A 19,624-nucleotide genomic window follows, 5' to 3' on the forward strand; every position below is an offset into this window, starting at 1 on the left:
ACAGATGTTAAAATGGATGTGATTTTGTCCAGTGCTGGATGGGGGACATCACTCTGCCCCCTCCATCTCTGAAAAATGGTGTCCCCCATGTGGCATAACCTCACACGCACCATCACGCCAAGGGGGATGGGGTGGCACCGGGGGGCCCAAACCAAACCCGACAGTCTGGAAATGTCGAGCGTTCTGGGAATGACTGAGTGGGTCTTTATGTGTATAAAACGTTACACTGGGGAAAAGATACGTTCCAGAGTTCAGCATCAAGTAAACAGTCCCCAAATACACCTAGGAGCATTTCTCTGTCAGCGGCTACAATTTTAAGACTCTTTTTTCCTTAGCCAGTGACCTGTGTGTGTGTGTATTATGATACAATCTCCAGTTACATGATCACACACTTTTTTGACACAGGACCCCTGCCTCATTCTTTCACTGCCCAGGATGGATGCACAAGGGGTGAGGATTAAGGGTGTACAGGCAAACATAAAACCGGCATTTCCTACTCTCAAGTCTTCAACATTGCAGCCTAAATCATCATCTGTTCGTGGGGGTGTTGTGCAATGTTCTGTACTTGTATCATGTCCCCTCTCACTCCTCTCTTTTAAAGGTAAAAATTCCCAATTTTTTCAATCTCTCCTCATGCTGATTCTCATTGCCTCTCTCTGAGCCCCCGTTTCTTCTTCGCTACCTTTTCTGAGATGGGGTGAGCGGTACCCAACACAGTACTCAGGATGAGGGCAAACCACATTGATAGAATGGCTGTATAATATTTCCATGTCATTCACCATCCCATTTTTATGGATTCTCATATTTTGTTTGACCTTTTCCCCAGAGCTGCGCAGTGAGCAGAGGTTTTTGTCAAGCTGAACACAGTGAATTCCCGGTTGCATTACTGAGCTGCTGATGCGCTTATTTTCAAACCCTGTAATGTGAATGAGTTGCTCAATTTTTTCCCTCCATGGTACATTCATTTATCACCAGTGCACTTCATATCCCACCATGTTTCCCTTTCACACAGCTTGGGGTGGGGGTGGGGGAGTAGGTCCCTCTGAATGGCCTCACAGTCTTCACTGGACTTGACTAGCCAACCTGAGCTGTGGCCCCCTGGAAGAATCATCGTTCCTCCCAGGGACCACTCCTGAAATCCCCTGTGCATCCCTCTATTCCTCTCCCACTCCCTAACCTTACCCCTCCCCATACCTCTCCTCTCCTGCCCCATCTTCCCCAAGGAATTCCAGAGCCCACACTGGCTCCCTATGGGCCCTTACTGGCTTCCCTGGCTCCTCATGCAGCTTGGATCCCGCTGTGTGTTTGGGGGGCTGCAGTCAGTGTGTGATGCAGGGCCGGTGCTACCATTTAGGCCAACTGGGCAGTTGCCTAGGGCGCCCACATTTGGGGGTGCCAAAAAGCTGTGCTCCCAATCTTTTTTTTAAAGCCTTTCAGTGGGCTGCTGGCGGTGTGCTGACCCAAGAGAACCCCTTGGCTGCCTGCCGGCGGCTCAGACTCCCTCTCCCTCCCAGCGCAGCAGCCACCCCATCCCATGTGATTCTTCTCATTGCCGGCAGTGGTGCCGGGGGCTGGGCAGAGCTCCACAGCTCTGCTTAGCGCATGTGGCACAAGGCCGGCGATGGGCGCAACAGCAGGGCTTCTGGAGCAGAGGTGAGCTGGGGTGGGGAGGTGCCAGAGGGCTCCTGGGGGTGGGGAGCTGCCGCGGGGGGGTGCCTCAGGGCGGGGGGAAGGTGCCACGGGGGGGCGGAGCTGCTGCAGGGCTTCGGGGGTGGGAGCGGTGCAAGGTGGCAGTTTCGCCTAGGGCGTGAAACTTCCTTGCACTGGCCCTGGTGCGATGGGGTCTCTATCTGTGTGTATGACCAATGGGTGTCTGTGTGCAGTGAATGTGCTAACCCCTGCTGGCTGCCACGTACCTGTGCCATGGCTAGAGTAGCAGCAGCAGCAGCTTTCTGGGCACATGCAGCCCTGTTAGGGCTTCTGAAAATTGAAACCAGCAGCCTAGACCTTAACCTGGCCTGGTCTAGCCCTTTGTCCACCCCTCCCTCCCTGAGCCTCCAGCCCCATCAGGGACTCTAACAGCATCTCGCTGGGAATCCTCTGAGCTCCCAGTGTGCACCCAGAATCACACTGTTGGCCACACACACCTTTGTCTTTTCATCTTAGTACAGAGCTGTCCCTGCCCCAAAGAGCTAGTGCAAAATGTTAGCTGTATGAGAAAAAGGGACTGGAAGTTTCAGGGCAGGGGAGCTTTAGACAGCGATGCAATAGGGGCTGTAGCTACCTGGGCAGACGACATTTCTTCTCCAGTCTGAAACCAAACAGAGAGAGAGGGATGAGAACTCAGCTGAGCAAATACAGCAACACCAGGGCTCTGGGATGAATAGCAGCTGACTTACACTGAACCCAGGCAAGAGCAAAGTGATTCAGAAGCAGGGACACATTTTGAAGAACTAGATGAGACTCTCCCCATCATTCCATTGAATTTCTACAGCCCCATTCACCAAAGTCAAGGTGCAAAGACTCAGGTCCTATGTCACCCTTCACTAGGCCTAGGTGACCAGGTAGCAGTAGTGTCTAAACATCCCAGCTCACTAGAAAACTCTGCATTTTCCTGTGGGTAACGGTCTGGCCACAGTGATCCCTGCCTCTGCCAGGCTGGATTACTGTAGATCACTGAATCCACAGCTGAGTGTGAAGGCTCCAGCTGGTACCTAATGCAGCTGCCGGCCTTCTCCAGGGCTTAGGCCACAGTGACACATCAGGCCCATGTTCCAGTCCCTTCACTGGCTCCCACAGTCCCCTTCTGAGGCCAGTTTAAGGCCTTGGTTTTAATCTGCAAATCAGCTGAAGAATCCAGCCCCAGTGGAGGCTGTTTGTGAGCCGTCTAGGTAGGAGGCTACAGAGGCAGAGCATTGTATAGAGCACCAGGTTGCAGGGCGGGGGTGACACAGCCACCCCTTAGTCTGAATTGTACCCTGGGTATGTCACAGTGACACCCTAAATCAAAGCTCACGGGCTAAGCAGGGGATAGAGACACCAAAACCCACTGAAAATCAGAGCGGGTGGGGACAGGTGTTCCTGCCTAACGCTATGAATTCCCCTTAGAGAGCCCTAGGTACCATTTAACCCTCCCCTCCCCTCTCCCATGTTTAAAGCCAGAGCTGATTTGACTCCATGGAGAGCCCTTATTTCAGTTCAGTGATGGCAAGAGCTGAAACCGCTGATGAGCAGGTCTAGACGTTTTGTTTCTTATCTTGTGTCTACACCAGCACTTTTGTCAGTAAAACTTTTGTCAATTAAGGTGTGAAAAAAGCACGTCCCTGACTGACATAAGTTTCACTGACAAAAGCACAGACGTGGACAGTGCTGTGTTGGCGGGAGACACTCTCCCAGTGACGTAACTACTGCCGCTCGTTTGGGGTGGTTTAATTATGCTGGTGGGAGGTCGGTACAGAGCGGCCACACGGGACACCCGATTGCAGGGCAGCTGCAGTGGTACAGCTCTGCCACTATAAGCCTTAAAGAAACCCAGGAGTTACATTTCCCCAGATTATTGGGTGGGGTCTCAAGTGTTTTCTGGTTTGTGTTGCTAAGAGGAACCCTTGACATTGAACCCAGCCCGTGTTGCTGCCGACTCCACCTGGCAGAAGGGTGAGAGATCGAGAGATCCAGAGAGAGTTTCAACACCACGGAAAAGGCTGCATTCGAGAAACAGAAACACTTACTGAGTTCTCTTTGAAGATCATCTAGGTAACATAGAATCAGAAACAAACACACACTAATTAAGTGCATCTCTTCTAGGATGGAATCAACCCCAGCCTCCCATCATGCATCCTTGCCTGTCCCTCACAAACCCATTGATCCAGGCTATGGGCAAGGAAACCACTGAGGTCTGGGGAGAAGTCTCTTTCCAACATAAGAACATAAGAACGGCCGTACTGGGTCAGACCAAAGGTCCATCTAGCCCAGTATCCTGTCTACCGACAGTGGCCAATGCCAGGTGCCCCAGAGGGAGTGAATCTAACACTTGACCCATGTCAGCTAACTAGGCTCACAAGACATGGGCTGGGGGCCTGTAAAATTGAGGTGTAGACGTTTGGGCTCATTTTGTGCCTACACTAAAGTATCAAAAAATAATTGATTATCTGCATGGACTTAGTTCTGAAAGTTTTGAATTCCTTAGGGAATTAGGGCCAGATTTTTAAAGGTATTTAGGTTCCTAACTCCCATTGATTTCAATGGGCATTCGGTGTCCAAATACCTTTAAAAAGCTGCCCTTAGAGCCCAATCCCAGTTCCTTGCAGATTACATGTTCTCATTCACTTTGCTGGGAGCGTTCGGTGTGCACGGAATGTAATATTGGGCCCTAAAATTATCAATATTATTCTGCTAGTGTTGGATCCTACACGTATTGAAATCTAAGGCACAGCTCTAATTGATGGTAGTGGTGCAGCATCAGGGCATTCCTGTTTTTCTCATTTAAAAAATAAAACACGAGGAGACAAATTTGTACAAAGTTTTCCTTGTTGGAGAAAAGGGCACAACACTTACCGATTTCTGTATCACGTTTCCCTAAAAACAGAAATAAATATAAATTATTATTAGGAGCATTTTTCTCTTGGATATATGGCTGTCTGAGTTTTGTGGAAGTTGGACATTGTGTCTAGCTGTTCATATTACCTGAGCGGTGCGAGAGGGGAATTTATCAGGCTTAATTTCATCCCAATTTCCTTTCAACATAAAATGAAAAAATGAACAACTCTTCCTCAAATATAATTACACACAAGATCCATGTTGGACCAAATTATTTACTGGTCAGATGAGGCAAGAGGACATTTGAGGGCACAGAGTCCTCCTGGTCCCCCATGTCATGGTGTCTCCAGCACCATGTGGATTTCACCCTCAGAGAAGATACATTTCAAAGAACATTTTCTTTCTGATTCCCTCTTACCCACATACTGAATTGTCATCAATACATTATCACTGATATTTCATGTGATTTTCAAATTGATCTCTCTTTAACAATCATCATCATAAATAATAAAACAGCAAATAACTTAATGGAAAAGGTTCTGTGTGGAGAAAAATTGAACTTACTGATTTCTCCAAGATGTTTCCCTAAAGAAATGAAATAAAGCAAACAGATGTCAATACAAGTTATTTAAGAATATTTTCATTTAATGCAGTTTTAAAGGAGACAGTATTTTCATGATATGAATGCCTAGCCTCTAGATAACTAACATTTCATTCATGTTTTACTAGCCATGTGGCCACATTAGAGTTAAGTGTCCAACAGTAACGGACTATTCTCAAGGATTTACAAAAGCAGCAACACCAGGCCTCTGGGATGAAGACCAACTGGCTTAATCAGAACCCAGGCAAGAGCAAACTGATTGAGAAGCAGGGACACATTTTGAAGAACTAGATGAGACTCCCCCCTTCATTCCATTGAATTCGTACAGCCCCATTCACCAAAGTCGAGGTGCAAAGACTCAGGTCCTATGTGATTCATCACTAGGCCCAAGTGACGAAGGTAGCATCAGTGTCTAAACAGCTCAGCTCACTAGGAAACTCTTCATCTTCCGATGGGCAAGATTCTGGCCACAGTGATCCCTGCCTCTGGCACCGCCAGGCTGGGTTACTGTCGATCACTGAATCCACAACTGAGTGTGAAGGCTCCAGCTGGTACCTAATGCAGCTGCTGGCCTTCTCCAGGGCTTAGGCCACAGTGACACATCAGACCCATGTTCCAGTCCCTTCACTGGCTCTCAGTCCCCTTCTGAGGCCAGTTTAAGGCCTTGGTTTTAATCTGAAAATCAGCTAAAGAATCCAGACCCAGTGGAGGCTGTTTGTGAGCCATCCAGGTAGGATGCAGAGCATTGTATACAGCACCCAGGTTGCAGGGTGGGGGTGACACAGCCACCCTTACTCTGGATTGTACCGTGGGTATGTCACAGTGACACCCTAAATTAAAGCTCACTGGCTAAGCAGGGGATAAAGCTGCCAAAAACCATTTGACCTTCCTCTCCTCTCCCCCATGTTTAAAGCCGGAGCTGATTAGACCTCATGGAGAGTCTTTGTTTCAATTCAGTGATTGCGAGAGCTGAAACCACTGATGAGCAGGCCTAGGGGCCAGGTCATAGACCTAGTTTGGGGACAGGGCTGCAGTGAACATGGAGACGCAGCAGCAGTCACGGCCTGCTGGAATCCCTGGGTAGGACGCGGAACCTCAGAACGCACCATTGCAGAAGTGGCAGTGAGGGGCCAGCAGCAGCCGTGAGAACAGCAGTGGAGCTGCGCGGTGGCAGAGGTAACAGCACCAGAAAAACCAGCAGAACCAGAGGCAGAGGCATCAGCCAGTGGTGGCAGAGACAGCAACGGCACTGCTCGATGTCCCTCACCCCTTTGCAGGGATGGGAGGCAGTGAGCAGCCAATGGCAAAGGTGCCGACTTTCCCTCTGGCCGGTGGGTACTAGACCCCCTGCTCCACCCCAGGCCCCACCCCCACTCCACCCCTTCCCCCACCTCATTCCACCCCCTTCCTGAAGTCCCCAACCACACCCTGCCTCTTCCTCACCTCCTCCCACAAGCGTGCTGCTTCCCCGCTCCTCCCCAGAGCATCCTGAGTGCTGTGAAACAGCTGTTTTGTGGCAGGTGGGAGGCACTGGGAGGGAGGGGGAAGAGTTGGTCAGCGAGGCTGCAAGTGGGCAAGATGCACTGGGGGGAGAGGGGAGCTTGGCTGTGGGTGGGTGCAGAGCACCCACTAATTTTTCCCTGTGGGTGCTCTGGGGCTGTTGGCACCTATGGCCAGTGGTGACAATGATAGCAGCAGCAAAACAGTTCCACAGGTGGAGGCAGCAGTGGATCCTTGCTCAATGCCCCTTCCCCCTCCACACACACACACCCTTCAGGGATGGAAGGTGAAGCCATATGAGGGCACCTCTGAACTCTGGGTCTTGGCTGATTAAGAACAACCAACTGTGAGTGGAAATAACTGAGGTCTGGGGAGAAGAGTCCCTTTCCAACCCCCAGGCAGGGCACAGAGCACCTGCAAAATCCCTTAGGATGTGGCTACATAGCAACTGAATACCCCTAATTGATGCATGTCAGCTAACTAGGCTCACAAGACATGGGCTGAGGGCCTGTAAACTTGGGGTATAGATGTTTGGACTCATTTTGTGTCTACACTAGAGTAAAGTATCAAAAAATAATTGATTATTGCATGGACTTAGTTCTGAAAGTTTTGAATTCCTTAAGGAATTAGGGGCAGATTTTTAAAGGTACTTAGGTTCCTAAGTCCCATTGATTTCAATTGGCATTAGATGTCCAAATACCTTTGAAAAGCTGTCCTTAGAGCCCATTCCCGCTTCCTTGCATATTACATGTTCCCATTCACTTTGCTGGGAGCGTTTGGAGTGCAAGTCACATCACTAAAATTATCAACATTCTTTTCGTGCTGTGACTTGTGCATTTAGTGTTGGATCCTACACTTGTTGAAATCCAAGGCACAGCTCTAATTGATGGTAGTGGTGCAGCATCAGGGCATTCATGTTTTTCTCATTTTAGAAAATAAAATACAAGGAGACAAATTTGTACAAAGTTTTCCTTGTTGGAGGAAAGGGCACAACAATTACTGATTTCTGTATCACGTTTCCCTAAAAACAGAAATAAATCATAAATAATTATTAGGAGTATTTTTCTCTTGGATATACGGTTGTCTAAGTTTTGTGAAAGTTGAACACTGTGTATAACCTTTCATATTACCTGTTGGGGTGAAATTTATCAGGTTTAATCTCATCCCAATTTCCTTTTAACATTAAATGAAAAAATGAACAACTCCTCTTCAAATATAATTACACACAAGATCCATGTTGGACCAAATTATTTACTGGTCAGATGAGGCAAGAGGACATTTGAGGGCACAGAGTCCTCCTGGTCCCCCATGTCATGGTGCCTCCAGCACCATGTGGATTTCACTCTCAGAGAAGATACATTGCAAAGAACATTTTCTTTCTGATTTCCTCTTACCCACATACTGAATCATTATCAATACATTATCACTGATATTTCATGTGATTTTCAAATTGATCTCTCTTTAACAATCATCATCATAAATAATAAAACAGCAAACAACTTAACGGAAAAGGTTCTATGCGGAGAAAAACTGAACTTACTGATTTCTCCAAGATGTTTCCCTAAAGAAACGAAAAAAAGCAAACAGATGTAAATACAAGTTATTGAAGAATATTTTCAGTTAATGGGAGATTTAAAGGAGTGTTTTCATGATATGAACGCCTGGCCCCTAAATACCAAACATTTCATTCATGTTTTACTAACGTTGTGGCCACACGAGCTAAGTGTCCAACTGTAACTGACTATTTAAAATTCTGGAAGGATTTACAATTCTGAAATTTTTGAATTCCTTATGGAATTAGGGTCTGATTTTTCAAGACATTTAGGGGCCTAACTCCCACTGATTTCAGTGAGAGTTAGCTGACCATATACCTTTAAAAATCTAGCCATTAGAGCCCAATTCTGCTTCCTTGTATTATCTCTCACATTCCCATTTTCTTTACTTGGAGCTCTGGGGGTGCAGACTGGAAATTCTGGCCCTCAAATTATCAGCATTATTGTTTTAGCGATATGACTTGTCTATTCAATGCTTCATCCTATACTCACTGAAGTCAATGACAAAGTTCTAACTGATGTTAGTGATGCAGCATCTGGGCTTTCATCTTTTTCTGGTTAAAAAACTCCACCCCCAAAAAAATCATAAATAAACCAAGAAATACCCTTATGAGGAGACAAATCTGTACAAAAGTTTTACTTGTTGGAGGAAAGAGCACGACATTTACAGATTTGGCCTAGTGTAAAATTTTGTTTTTTCGTTTATTAGAAGAAAATTCATGTTAATTTCACTAAAATCTTCCCCTGTGACATTTACCTTTTATTTTAAATAGATAAAGAGTGAGGCCAATGAAACCAAACAAAACCAGGAGAATCACACTCAGAGCCACCATCCATGGATTCACCCTTGGGAAAAAGAAATCTGAAAAATAAACCCCACAGGATTTACATTAGTTTGGAAACAGGGACAACACTATTTTTTTTCTCTATTTCATGTAACTATGTAAATAGTCCCCAGCAGGACATATGTGAGATAGGAGTGAAAACATGACCCCCTCTCTGCTACACAAAAGACCAAAACCTGATTTTAAAAATTACTCCAACCAACGCAGCTTTAGCTCTGATTAACCTGTGAATGAACAGGCCTGGTTTGATTCAAGGTATTCAGAGCTTCACTGAGTTCAGGGGCAAATTCTCTGCTCACAAAACAGCACTGACTTCAGTAGAGTTATGGCAGTAAACAATTTCCTCCTCACTGTTCAGCAGCATTCAGAAATTGCAAGAGTATTTTAGTGAGTCACTAATAATTTCCCCAATTATTTCAATGAATTATAATTGCAATTAAGCCAAACATTAAGTGCTGAAAATTGATTCATCTTCTTTTGCTGTTCTTGTGTCTAAAGCATTTAAATCATCTAGCCAGGGTGGGCATTTCAAACATGCCTTCTCCACACAGGATCTGTGCACTGGTTTAGTGAAATTGGTGTAACACTCATGCAGTCATTGTTACACTGATTCCACAGCTGACCATGTAACAGGACTGCCCCAATTTAACTAAACTGGTTGACAAAACTTTAAATTGTAAATCAGTTGAATAGTGTCCTTTATCCATTTAGTATAAATCAGTAAGGAACTGACTTAAGCTAAAAACATAGGACACTCTGAAACTGAAATAAGAGCATTCAAACTAGGGGTTTCATCAATAATTCCATAGATAGTGCAGCTTTTGTGTGTAAACAAAGGCAAAGTGAGTTATGAGCACAACTCCCATTGAATGTCAGCGGAAACAAGCCCACATAATTTGGTGACATTTCACTTATTGAAAAGGTAGCAAACAAACCATAGTGTAAAAATTGCTACAGTCACAAAATCACTGTGGTGAAGTTAAGTTTTTAGGAACAAACTCTTTCAAGGTTTGGTAAATATTTCTTCTCAAAATCAATTCTTTTTTTAAGAAAGATTTTCAGTAGTATCAGAGTTAAGATTAAATTTACATGAAACCCAAAACTCTGGTAACTCTGAATCTTCCAAATTAAGGCAATCAGATTGCCTGAGTTGAGACCTGTTAAGGTACCAGTTTCTAAACTTCTTTGTTTTTATGTAGGTTGTAAAAAATGCACAACAGATGCTTCAGTTCTTTGTTTCCTATGTTTTGTTTTGTTTCTGATTAAGGTGATTTAAGTGTGTGGGTTTAGCTGGTAACTGACCTGCTATATAAACTGTTGATTCCTTTTCTTGATTGAGAAAGGTGTTCCTGATCCAACAGGACAGGTTCTGGTTTGAACGTTCTTTTACAATAATAGAATTTTCTGTTTCAAACAGGCCACTATCCCCTAGGGATTTTGCTTCAGAGAGTGATGGTAATTCTTGCCCACTGGGATCTCTCCATAGCACCTTGGGCTCTGGGTACCACCCAGCCGATTGACAAACCACCCGGATCCCTCCATCCTGGTGGCTCTCCACAGAGATGAGAGGATTGGAGCCCAAAGCTAGAAGAAAATACATAAATGTGTGACAAATCAATGGGGTAACTTAACAGCTAAAAGGATGAGTGAGAGATTGTGGATCCCTTACTCCCACTGGAGATCACTTGCTCATGTAGAAGAGATAAATGAACACTGGAATTTCTGAATTCCCAATACCCATGGACACAGGAAAAGATGTGAACAAATATTTAAAATAATTTCACTGAATAAGTGAGAGATATTGTCCTCTCCACCCAAGAGCAATGGAGCATTGAACAAATTTGGAAATCTGGCCACTTCATTTAAATACCTAGTGTGATATGAATTTTTCAGAAAGCCAGTTTTTAGTATATTGGATAGACATTTTGTTTGTTCTATTTTTAAACAAATAAATAAATCCAACTGGCTCCATGGTTCCTATGTCAAAGCAGCAGGGGACAAATGCTCGGCCTCATCCACTAACAGAAAATACATAACTTCTCCCCCGCCGCCGCCACCTTTATGTGGCCTCAGCCAATCAGAAAGCTACAACTGATTTTGACTGTACTCCACCTAACTACCAGTAGTGACCACCCACATCAGAAGGCCTATAAACCTGGCAGTCCCACCTTAGCCTCGCCTCAGAATGACGGCAGAGAAATTGGAAGACCACAAGCTCTCCACACTTGAAAGGCTACAGCAGCACAGCTTCACCGCTGTGGTGCTTCAGTGGAGACACTGCTTACACCAACAGAGGACTTCTCCTGGCGTCATGCATGGGGACTTAGGTCAGATTAGTTTTGTCAGTCATGGGGTGTGTATTTTTCACACCCCTGAGTGACATAGTTAAGCTGACCTACTTTTCTAGTATAAACCAGGCCCATATTTGTCTAGACGTCTTTCCCCTCCTTTCTCTCCCTCCTTTTGAAGTCAGCCAAAACATCTTTTGGGCAAGGAAAACTCTTGACCATTCTGAAAAGGTCTTTAATAAAACATTGGGAAAGTATTCAGCATATTTTCCAAAGTGTATGAATGAGGTAATGTGCTGAAATCTAGTCACACTGTGTTACTCTAAAATAATTCACAAGTTGCTAGTCACAGTTGTTGCAGTAGAAAAGAACAAAAACTGCAGCCCAGACTAAGATAATACAGACAAGAGCAGCTGACCTGCTATCTTCAGTTCCACTGGGGCTTCTTCATAAAAAGAACCATCTTGAACAAAACAGTTGTATTGTCCTTCATCTGAGCGTCTGATATTAAGAATCTGCAAGGAAACATTCCCATCCGTGATGCCAGCTTTCAAAAGCTCTGTCCTTCCACGATAGTCTGGCATCTGGTTCCCGTATTGATCCTTCCCATGCTGATACAGGTGCACAAATGAAAGGAAATCAGATCGGAACCATCTCACCTCCATGTTCTCAGCGCTCATCCTGGGGGACAGGTGACAGGGTAACACAGTGGCCTCACCCACAACAGCAGTGACAGGGTGACCAGGACCGGTCACATTGAACTGGGCTGTGAAATACACCAAAGCAAAAAGAGAAGCAGCTCAGAGGGTTCAATAGGTTCAAAGTTTCCAAAAATTCAGCCTGGGGCAGACACCTGGCAATCAAATTTCCAGCCTGAACATTGAAAATTTGGCACAATAACAAACAAGTGAAAGGGGGGGAGGGGTGAGTTGCATTAAAAAAGTGACAGGCCAACTCAGGTATAGGTGTCACTGATAACTCCCCTTATATTAATTTGACATGCCACAGAGCCATTTCAGTGTCCCGTGAACAGACAGAGTGACCTGAGTATATACACTGTATACCTGAGCTCTGTGATCTGTCCCAGCATTCACTATATTTCTGATGTGATTCTCAGCTTTGGTTTTAATATGAGAAGGGTGAAAAGATGAAATCCTGACTCCACTGAAGTCAGAGATCACCTAGAATTTCACCCTAATGTTTTGGGACCCAGCTTCTTTGGAGACCACCACCTCTCACCTCGTATGAGGACACAATTTTCATTGAGATCAGCTGAGGTTCTCGAGTTTTCCTCCTTTGCCCCCCTCCACCTGTTTTTAGTGAGACGAGGTCACTGCCAGGACATTTTCAGTACAGGGTCTTCAACCCTGGGACTCACTTGCCTTGGCCTCACTGACCCCAAATCACTTCAGCTTTAGGCCAGGTTTTCTTGGTGTTTGAGAAAGGACTGGGCCATAGAGGATGCAAGCATGTGAAATAGGATGCTCAGCACGACCAGAGGTGTGTAGAGCAGCCCACAGTGGAAATGCCAACATCAGGGAAGACTGCAAAAAGAAGAGAAGATTCTCCCAAAACTGGTGGTTTACACCATAGTTAGATTCACCAACCAGTCACAAACTGTGCTCCTGATCCCCCACACTGGTTATCTAGAAAAAAAATCACACAACCCCCTTTACTGCATTCCAGTCTCTGTCTCCCAATCAGTTAATAGGTTCAGTACAGTGAGAAGTTACTTAAAACTCTATTCACCTTACAAAAATGTTTTTTTAATTCCTCCAAAGAACCAGACACATTACCAGAATACCAGTTTGAATCTTACCCAAAATACCATGCTGCCAGCCAATCCTTTAGTATCTAAATCTAAAGGTTTTATTAGAAAAGAAAAGGAATGAAAAAGAAGAGAGAGTTGCTAAATGGTCAAAGCAGTCAGATACTTTCATATATGTACACACATATATATACAGAAAGAGAGAGAGAGACACTTCAGAATCGATATATCAGGTTCTTAGCAACACTGGTGAGTTTGCTAGCTTGCAAAGTCCCTCTGGAACACATCCGAAGCTTGGATGGGTCTATCAGTCCTTTGTTCAAAGCTTCAGTTTGTAGGGAAGTTACTCCAGAGGTGAGAAGCAGGATTGTAGACAAAATGAAGAAGATGCAGCTGCCTTTTTATATCCTTTGCCATGTCGCATGGACATCTTTTGTCCCAAACACAAACTCACAACACATGGGCATGAAAAGGTACTTGGAGTCCCCTGTTCATCGGCATGACCTGATAGGCGCCAACTCTGTGGGTGATCCGGGGCTGGGGCACCCACAGAGAAAAATTAGTGGGTGCTCTGCACCCACTGGCAGCCAAACTCCCCGTCCCACAACACCTCCTCCTCCGCCTACCTCCCAGCACTTGCTGCTGCCACACAGCCATAGCAAGCTCTCGGAGGGAGGGGGGAGGAGTGGGAAAGTGGCATGCTCAGGGGAGGAGGCAGGGAAGAGGCCGGTCCGGGGTCGGGATTTGGGGAAGGTGTCAGAATGGGAGCGGGGCAAGGACAGGGATGGGGCAGAGGGAGGAATCAAGCACTCACTGGCACCAGTAGAAGTTGGCACCTATGCATGTCCCTATATGTCCTGAAAAACAACAAGGAGTCCAGTGGCACCTTAAAGACTAAGATTTATTTTGGGCGTAAGCTTCTCCCAAATAAATATGTTAGTCTTTAAAGTGCCACCGGACTCCTCGTTGTTTTTGTGGATACAGACTAACACGGCTACCCCCAGATACTTGTCTACATCCTGCTGACTCATAGTCTCAGGATTCTCTCAAAGGTTCATTCTACAGCAGGCTGGATAGTGCTAATGCTGGTCTGTCGGGGGTGTCACAGCACAAGTTTGAGACACAAATATACCACACACATTTATATCTCACCATACAAAGATGATACAGACCTATAAACAAGCTTATCATATTTAGCAAACCAAGCCTTTTCCACTGATACCTTACAATGGAATCATAGAACTGGAAGGGACCTCGTGAGGTCATCAAGTCCAGCTCCCTGCACTCATGGCAGGACCAGCACCATCTAGACCACCCCTGACAGGTGATTTTTAAGAGCAGGTTAGACAGTCTCCAATGATGGAGATTCCACAACCTCCCTAGGCAATTTATTTCAGTGTCTAACTACGCTGACAGTTGGGAAGTTTTTCCTAACGTCCAACCTAAATCTCTCTTGCTGCAGTTTAAGCCCATTGCTTCTTGTCCGATCATCAGAGGTTAAGGAGAATAATTTTTCTCCGTCCTCCTTATAACAAACTTTTAGGTATTTGAAAACTTATGTCCCCTCTCAGTCTTCTCTTTTCCAGACTAAACAAATCCAGTTCTTTCAATCTTCCCTCATAGGTCATGTTTTCCAGACCCCAATCATCCTTGTTGCTCTTCTCTGGACTCTCTCCAATTTGTCCACATCTTTCCTGAAATGTGGCACCCAGAACTGGGCACAAGACTCCATTTGAGGCCTAATCAGCACAGGGTAGAGCGGCATAATTACTTCTGATGGCATATCTTGGATAAGATTTATTGTGATTTTGTAATATCGGTATCAATGCCATTATAAATGGTAACCCATATTCCATACAGCCTCACACTCAGATACTATGCTGATATAAGTACCTAGATGGATAGAGAAATTGAGTTGCCTCATATGCAGCTGATGGAGAATTACTCCTCCAGAAGAGTTGGGGAGGAAGTGGAGACTTATTTACTGATATTGAGCCAATCTGAAATTTGCTGTAGGGTGGGTTTGGGTTTTTTTTTTTGGTTGGTTGGTTTGGGTTTGGTTTTTTTTTCAGTTTTGTACAAAGGAGTGGAATAGGCATGAATTATAAATCACTACAATGAAACAAATCATACAAGCAGCAGAAGGACCAGTGGGATTCCTACCTGATTCCAACTTGTGAATGTGATAAATAATGAAGAAAATGATCAAATCAGGCATAGAGGTGCTCACTGCAGAGCTAGGACAGAATGAAAGCAGCTTCATCTTCACTTGCATCCGAAGAAGTGGGTATTCACCCACGAAAGCTCATGCTGCAAAAACGTCTGTTAGTCTATAAGGTGCCACAGGATTCTTTGCTGCTTTTACAGAACCAGACTAACACGGCAACCCCTTCTGATACTTCATCTTCACTGTAACTTGATCTGGACAACAGGATAGGGAAGAGAAAAATACTTTACTAAAACATGTTTTGCATTCAAATCTGATTTGTTAGAAAAAGGAACTATTATCTGTAGTTAGTGAATTGAACTGATTGTTTCTTGTCACCGTGTCCTTCAAGATTTTAGAGCTGGTAGATCTCATCCTCTCACACTTTGTTCTTAATGACAGGTTCAAAGTGGAAAACAAACTTTCCTGATTTTTCAACTCCCAACTGGTTTCTCAATTTTGAATGGACGAGTCATTGAATTGAGCTAGTTGGGTACATTAAAATGAATAAAATATTTTCTCTGTACCTGCAGAACAGGCTATTGCTGTCAAAAGCTGGGTGAGCCCTTCAACAAATTCTGCTTCCAGGTGCTTAGCCAGTGACTGCCACCACTTCACTGATCTGATTTTCTTTAAAACTTTTGAAGCAAACATATACTGCTTGAATGTTATAAATATATGCCTTAGCACCAGTTGTCATAATTTTAATCCGAAAGATAAACCAGTATTTAATTTAAATTAAAAAAATCCAAGTGAAAGAAAAGCCTCTGATTTAATTTTTTAAATCATTTTTTAAAGATCAATTTTCATCCACCCTGAGTGTCTGACATTTCCTTCACATCCTTATTGCCAAAGAACTATAGCACTTTGATTAATTAAATTAATAGGTATGATACACTGGTTTGTGTAGATTGGATTAATTATTGCAGAAAACTGAAATTTGTTTGTGCCTTTCAGAAACAGAGCAGCAGCACTGACAAACCCAGGATTCAAAAGTCAGAGTAACCCCCACCCTAATGTGTTAGGTGTGTGTGGTATTGTCTGGTCTTGTGTTGTCTGCAGTGGCGCGGCACTTGAATAGTTTTTACAGTGGGGGTGCTGAAAGCCAGTGAAAGTGCCACCCAAATGTTTACCTCATGCCCTTTACCCCTCCTCTCAGAGCTAGGGCTGGGAGCAGGGCTGTATCTCCAGAAGGGTGGGGCACAGACAGGGGTAAAGGGACTGAGGCTGGGGCCACAGCTAGTGGTGGGCAGGAGTGGATCCCCACATGTGGGGCCAGGATCGGAGCTCTGGGACCAGGAGTGGAGCCCCACATAAAACCTGGGGACACTGCACCCCCACACACACACAAACACACAGCTCTACTTCCCACGCCTATGATTGTCTAGTCTTTTAGCTTTGATTAGCTGTAAAACTGCATAATTGTTTAATTATGGGAACATATACAAGCTGTACATTTTTGTGGGGTGTTTTTTTTGTGCTTTAGAATATTTGTTGCTTTATGAAAATCAATACAAAAAATCCTCCCCCCCTGCACACACATTTAAAAAAATAAAAACAAATTGGGTCAAAAAAGGTATGTGACTGACTTAAAAATCAATATTTTAAATATACATTTTGAGTTCCTATTTTTTGCCATTTGGTTTCTGAGCCTTGAGGGTACACTCAGTCTTATACTTTTCCCTGCAACTATAAAGGCTAGAAATTTATTTTTTTACTTTAAATGAAATCAAATATTATCACATAAACTCAAAACTAGAACATTAGGGCTTTCAGAAAATTACCGAATACTGGGAGACAAAACAAAAATCACAAAAATCACAAATAACTATGAGAGTTGACAATACTGAACCTGGTCCAAAATACTTAAAACAAACTGAGGGCTTGTCTACACTACAGGACTATTTCGAATCTACTTAAGTCGAATTTGTGGATTCGACCTTAATAAGTCGAATTTGTGTATCCATACTAAATACACAAATTCGAACTTCTGAGTCCACATTCACGGGGCCAGCTTCGACTTTGGAAGCGGTGCACTATGGGAAGCTATCCCACAGTTCCCGCACTCCCCGCTGCCCATTGGAATTGTGGGATTTCCCCCCAATGCATGCTGGGGGGAAAAATGTGTCATCATTGAACCGTCAATCACGCCCTCCCTGTCTTCCTTGAAAGCGCCGGCGGGAAATCTGTTCGCGCCCTTGTCTGGTCGGTTACAGCGCGGACGCCACAGCACTGTGAGCATGGAGCCCGCTGCGATCATCGCTGCACTTATGGCCGTTGTCAACTCCTCGCACGTTATCGTACACCTCTTCCACAGTCAGATGCTGAGAAACCGGGCGAGGAGGCTCCGGCAGCACGGTGAGGAGAGTGGCGCAGACCTCTCAGAAAGCAGGGTACGCCGGGCAGTGGAGATCATGGTGGCAATGGGTCACGTTCATGGTGTGGAACGGCGATTCTGGGCCCGGGAAACAAGCACAGACTGGTGGGACCGCATAGTGCTGCAGGTCTGGGATGACACAGAGTGGCTGCGAAACTTCAGGATGCGTAAGGGCACTTTCCTTGAACTGTGTGACTTGCTGTCCCCTGCCCTGAAGCGCCAGGACACAAGGATGCGAGCAGCCCTGAGTGTGCAGAAGCGAGTGGCCATAGCCCTCTGGAAACTTGCCACGCCAGACAGCTACCGGTCAGTAGCGAACCACTTTGGCGTGGGCAAATCTACCATGGGGATTGCTGTCATTCAAGTAGCCCACGCAATCGTTGAGCAACTGCTCTCAAAGGTAGTGACTCTCGGAAATGTCCAGGTCATCATAGATGGCTTCGCCGCGATGGGATTCCCAAACTGCGGTGGGGCTATAGATGGGACTCACATCCCTATCCTGGCACCAGCCCACCAGGCCAGCGAGTACATTAACCGAAAGGGCTACTTTTCAATGGTGCTGCAAGCTGTGGTGGACCATAGGGGACGTTTTACCAACATCTTCATTGGGTGGGCGGGCAAGGTTCATGACGCGCGTGTGTTCAGGAACTCTGGTCTGTTTAGACGCCTCCAGGCAGGCACTTTCTTCCCCGACCACAAAATAACGGTTGGGGATGTGCAGATGCCTACAGTGATCCTCGGGGACCCGGCCTACCCGCTAATGCCCTGGCTCATGAAGCCCTATACAGGCGCCTTGGACAGTGAAAAGGAACTCTTCAACTACCGGCTGAGCAAGTGCAGAATGGTGGTGGAGTGTGCTTTCGGACGTCTCAAGGGGAGATGGCGGACCTTACTGACTCGCTCGGACATCAGCGAAAAGAATATCCCCGTAGTTATTGCTGCTTGCTGTGTGCTCCACAATCTCTGTGAGAGCAAGGGCGAGACCTTTTTGGCCGCTTGGGAGGTTGAGGCAAATCGCCTGGCTGCTGTTTACGATCAGCCAGACACCCGTGCTGAGAGAATATCCCAGCGGGAAGCGATATGCATCAGGGAGGCTTTGAAAGCGAGTTTCCTCGCAGAGCAGGGTAACCTGTGACTGTCCACTTGATTTTAAGAGAGCCTGATCATAAACCAAGTTTCCCCCACTTCCGAAGGACGTTTTAAAACTAAGGACATGTTTTAGTAATTAATAATAAATCTTTCGTTGACTTTGCATTTCTCTTTCTTCGTTGAAACATGGAAGCATTCTGTGCTGGTTAAGGTGTGCACTGATGGGTGGGTTTGCAGGAAGGGGCGAGGGGTGCCGTCTTTGGATAGGGGTTAACATGACGGCTGTGGGTTTGGGCGTTGGAAGGGGTGAGGGGGAAGGGTGAGTATCTGCCCCTGGATGAGGTCTCTTTTTGGGGCTCAGGGCACCAGGGAGGATCGTGACTACGGTCCAAGTGCATGTGAAGGGAAGCCTGCCTTTACATTCGGGGATGGCAGGCACCAGGACCCTGCACAAGCATACACATCAAGGAAAGACCCGGGGCAGCATACACCACACAGACTGTCCCTGGTGCCTAGTGACTGCAGTCTGTGTGTGCCCTGCAGTTGACCCTGCAGCCAAGTCTGTAGCATGGCACTGTGGGCTATGCACTGAAATTACAATTCCCCCCCCCCCGACAGAACAACAGAAAGTCTTCTGACACCAGAAACATGACGGAAACAGTCAGTAACACCAAACCGCTTTTAATAATGTAGTACACAGTGGGGGGTTTGAACTTGGAGTTGGGACTGGTTGATGCTGTAAGGAAAGAGCTTGTACAAATTTACAGCGCGAGAGTTGTCTCGAACATTATCGGTGTGCTGCGGTGCAGGGACAGTTCTCACGGCCCCTACCGCCCCTCCGTCTTGTCACTTTGGGTGAGG

At 45.6% G+C, this 19,624-nt stretch overlaps 1 protein-coding gene across 4 annotated transcripts in view; it reads right to left on the reverse strand.

The window, feature by feature from the left end:
* The window catches only part of LOC123345304 (butyrophilin subfamily 1 member A1-like), a 41,826-nt gene that overhangs the window by 15,738 nt on the left and 6,464 nt on the right, over positions 1–19,624 (reverse strand). For 2 of the 4 annotated variants that reach the window (XM_044982080.1, XM_044982077.1), the window contains exons 2-11: positions 15,255–15,512; positions 11,742–12,089; positions 10,338–10,619; positions 8,948–9,052; positions 8,178–8,198; positions 7,638–7,658; positions 5,101–5,121; positions 4,555–4,575; positions 3,729–3,749; positions 2,285–2,311 (exon numbers count right to left, since the gene is read on the reverse strand). In XM_044982080.1, the coding sequence (XP_044838015.1) occupies positions 2,285–2,311; positions 3,729–3,749; positions 4,555–4,575; positions 5,101–5,121; positions 7,638–7,658; positions 8,178–8,198; positions 8,948–9,052; positions 10,338–10,619; positions 11,742–12,089; positions 15,255–15,366 (979 nt within the window). In that variant the 5' untranslated portion in view covers positions 15,367–15,512. The remainder of the gene's footprint in view (positions 1–2,284; positions 2,312–3,728; positions 3,750–4,554; positions 4,576–5,100; positions 5,122–7,637; positions 7,659–8,177; positions 8,199–8,947; positions 9,053–10,337; positions 10,620–11,741; positions 12,090–15,254; positions 15,513–19,624) is intronic. The other 2 variants (XM_044982078.1, XM_044982079.1) reach the window with 2 other exon arrangements.

This window comes from Mauremys mutica, chromosome 12 (genome assembly GCF_020497125.1).
Source record: "Mauremys mutica isolate MM-2020 ecotype Southern chromosome 12, ASM2049712v1, whole genome shotgun sequence".
NCBI classification, from domain to species: domain Eukaryota; kingdom Metazoa; phylum Chordata; order Testudines; family Geoemydidae; genus Mauremys; species Mauremys mutica.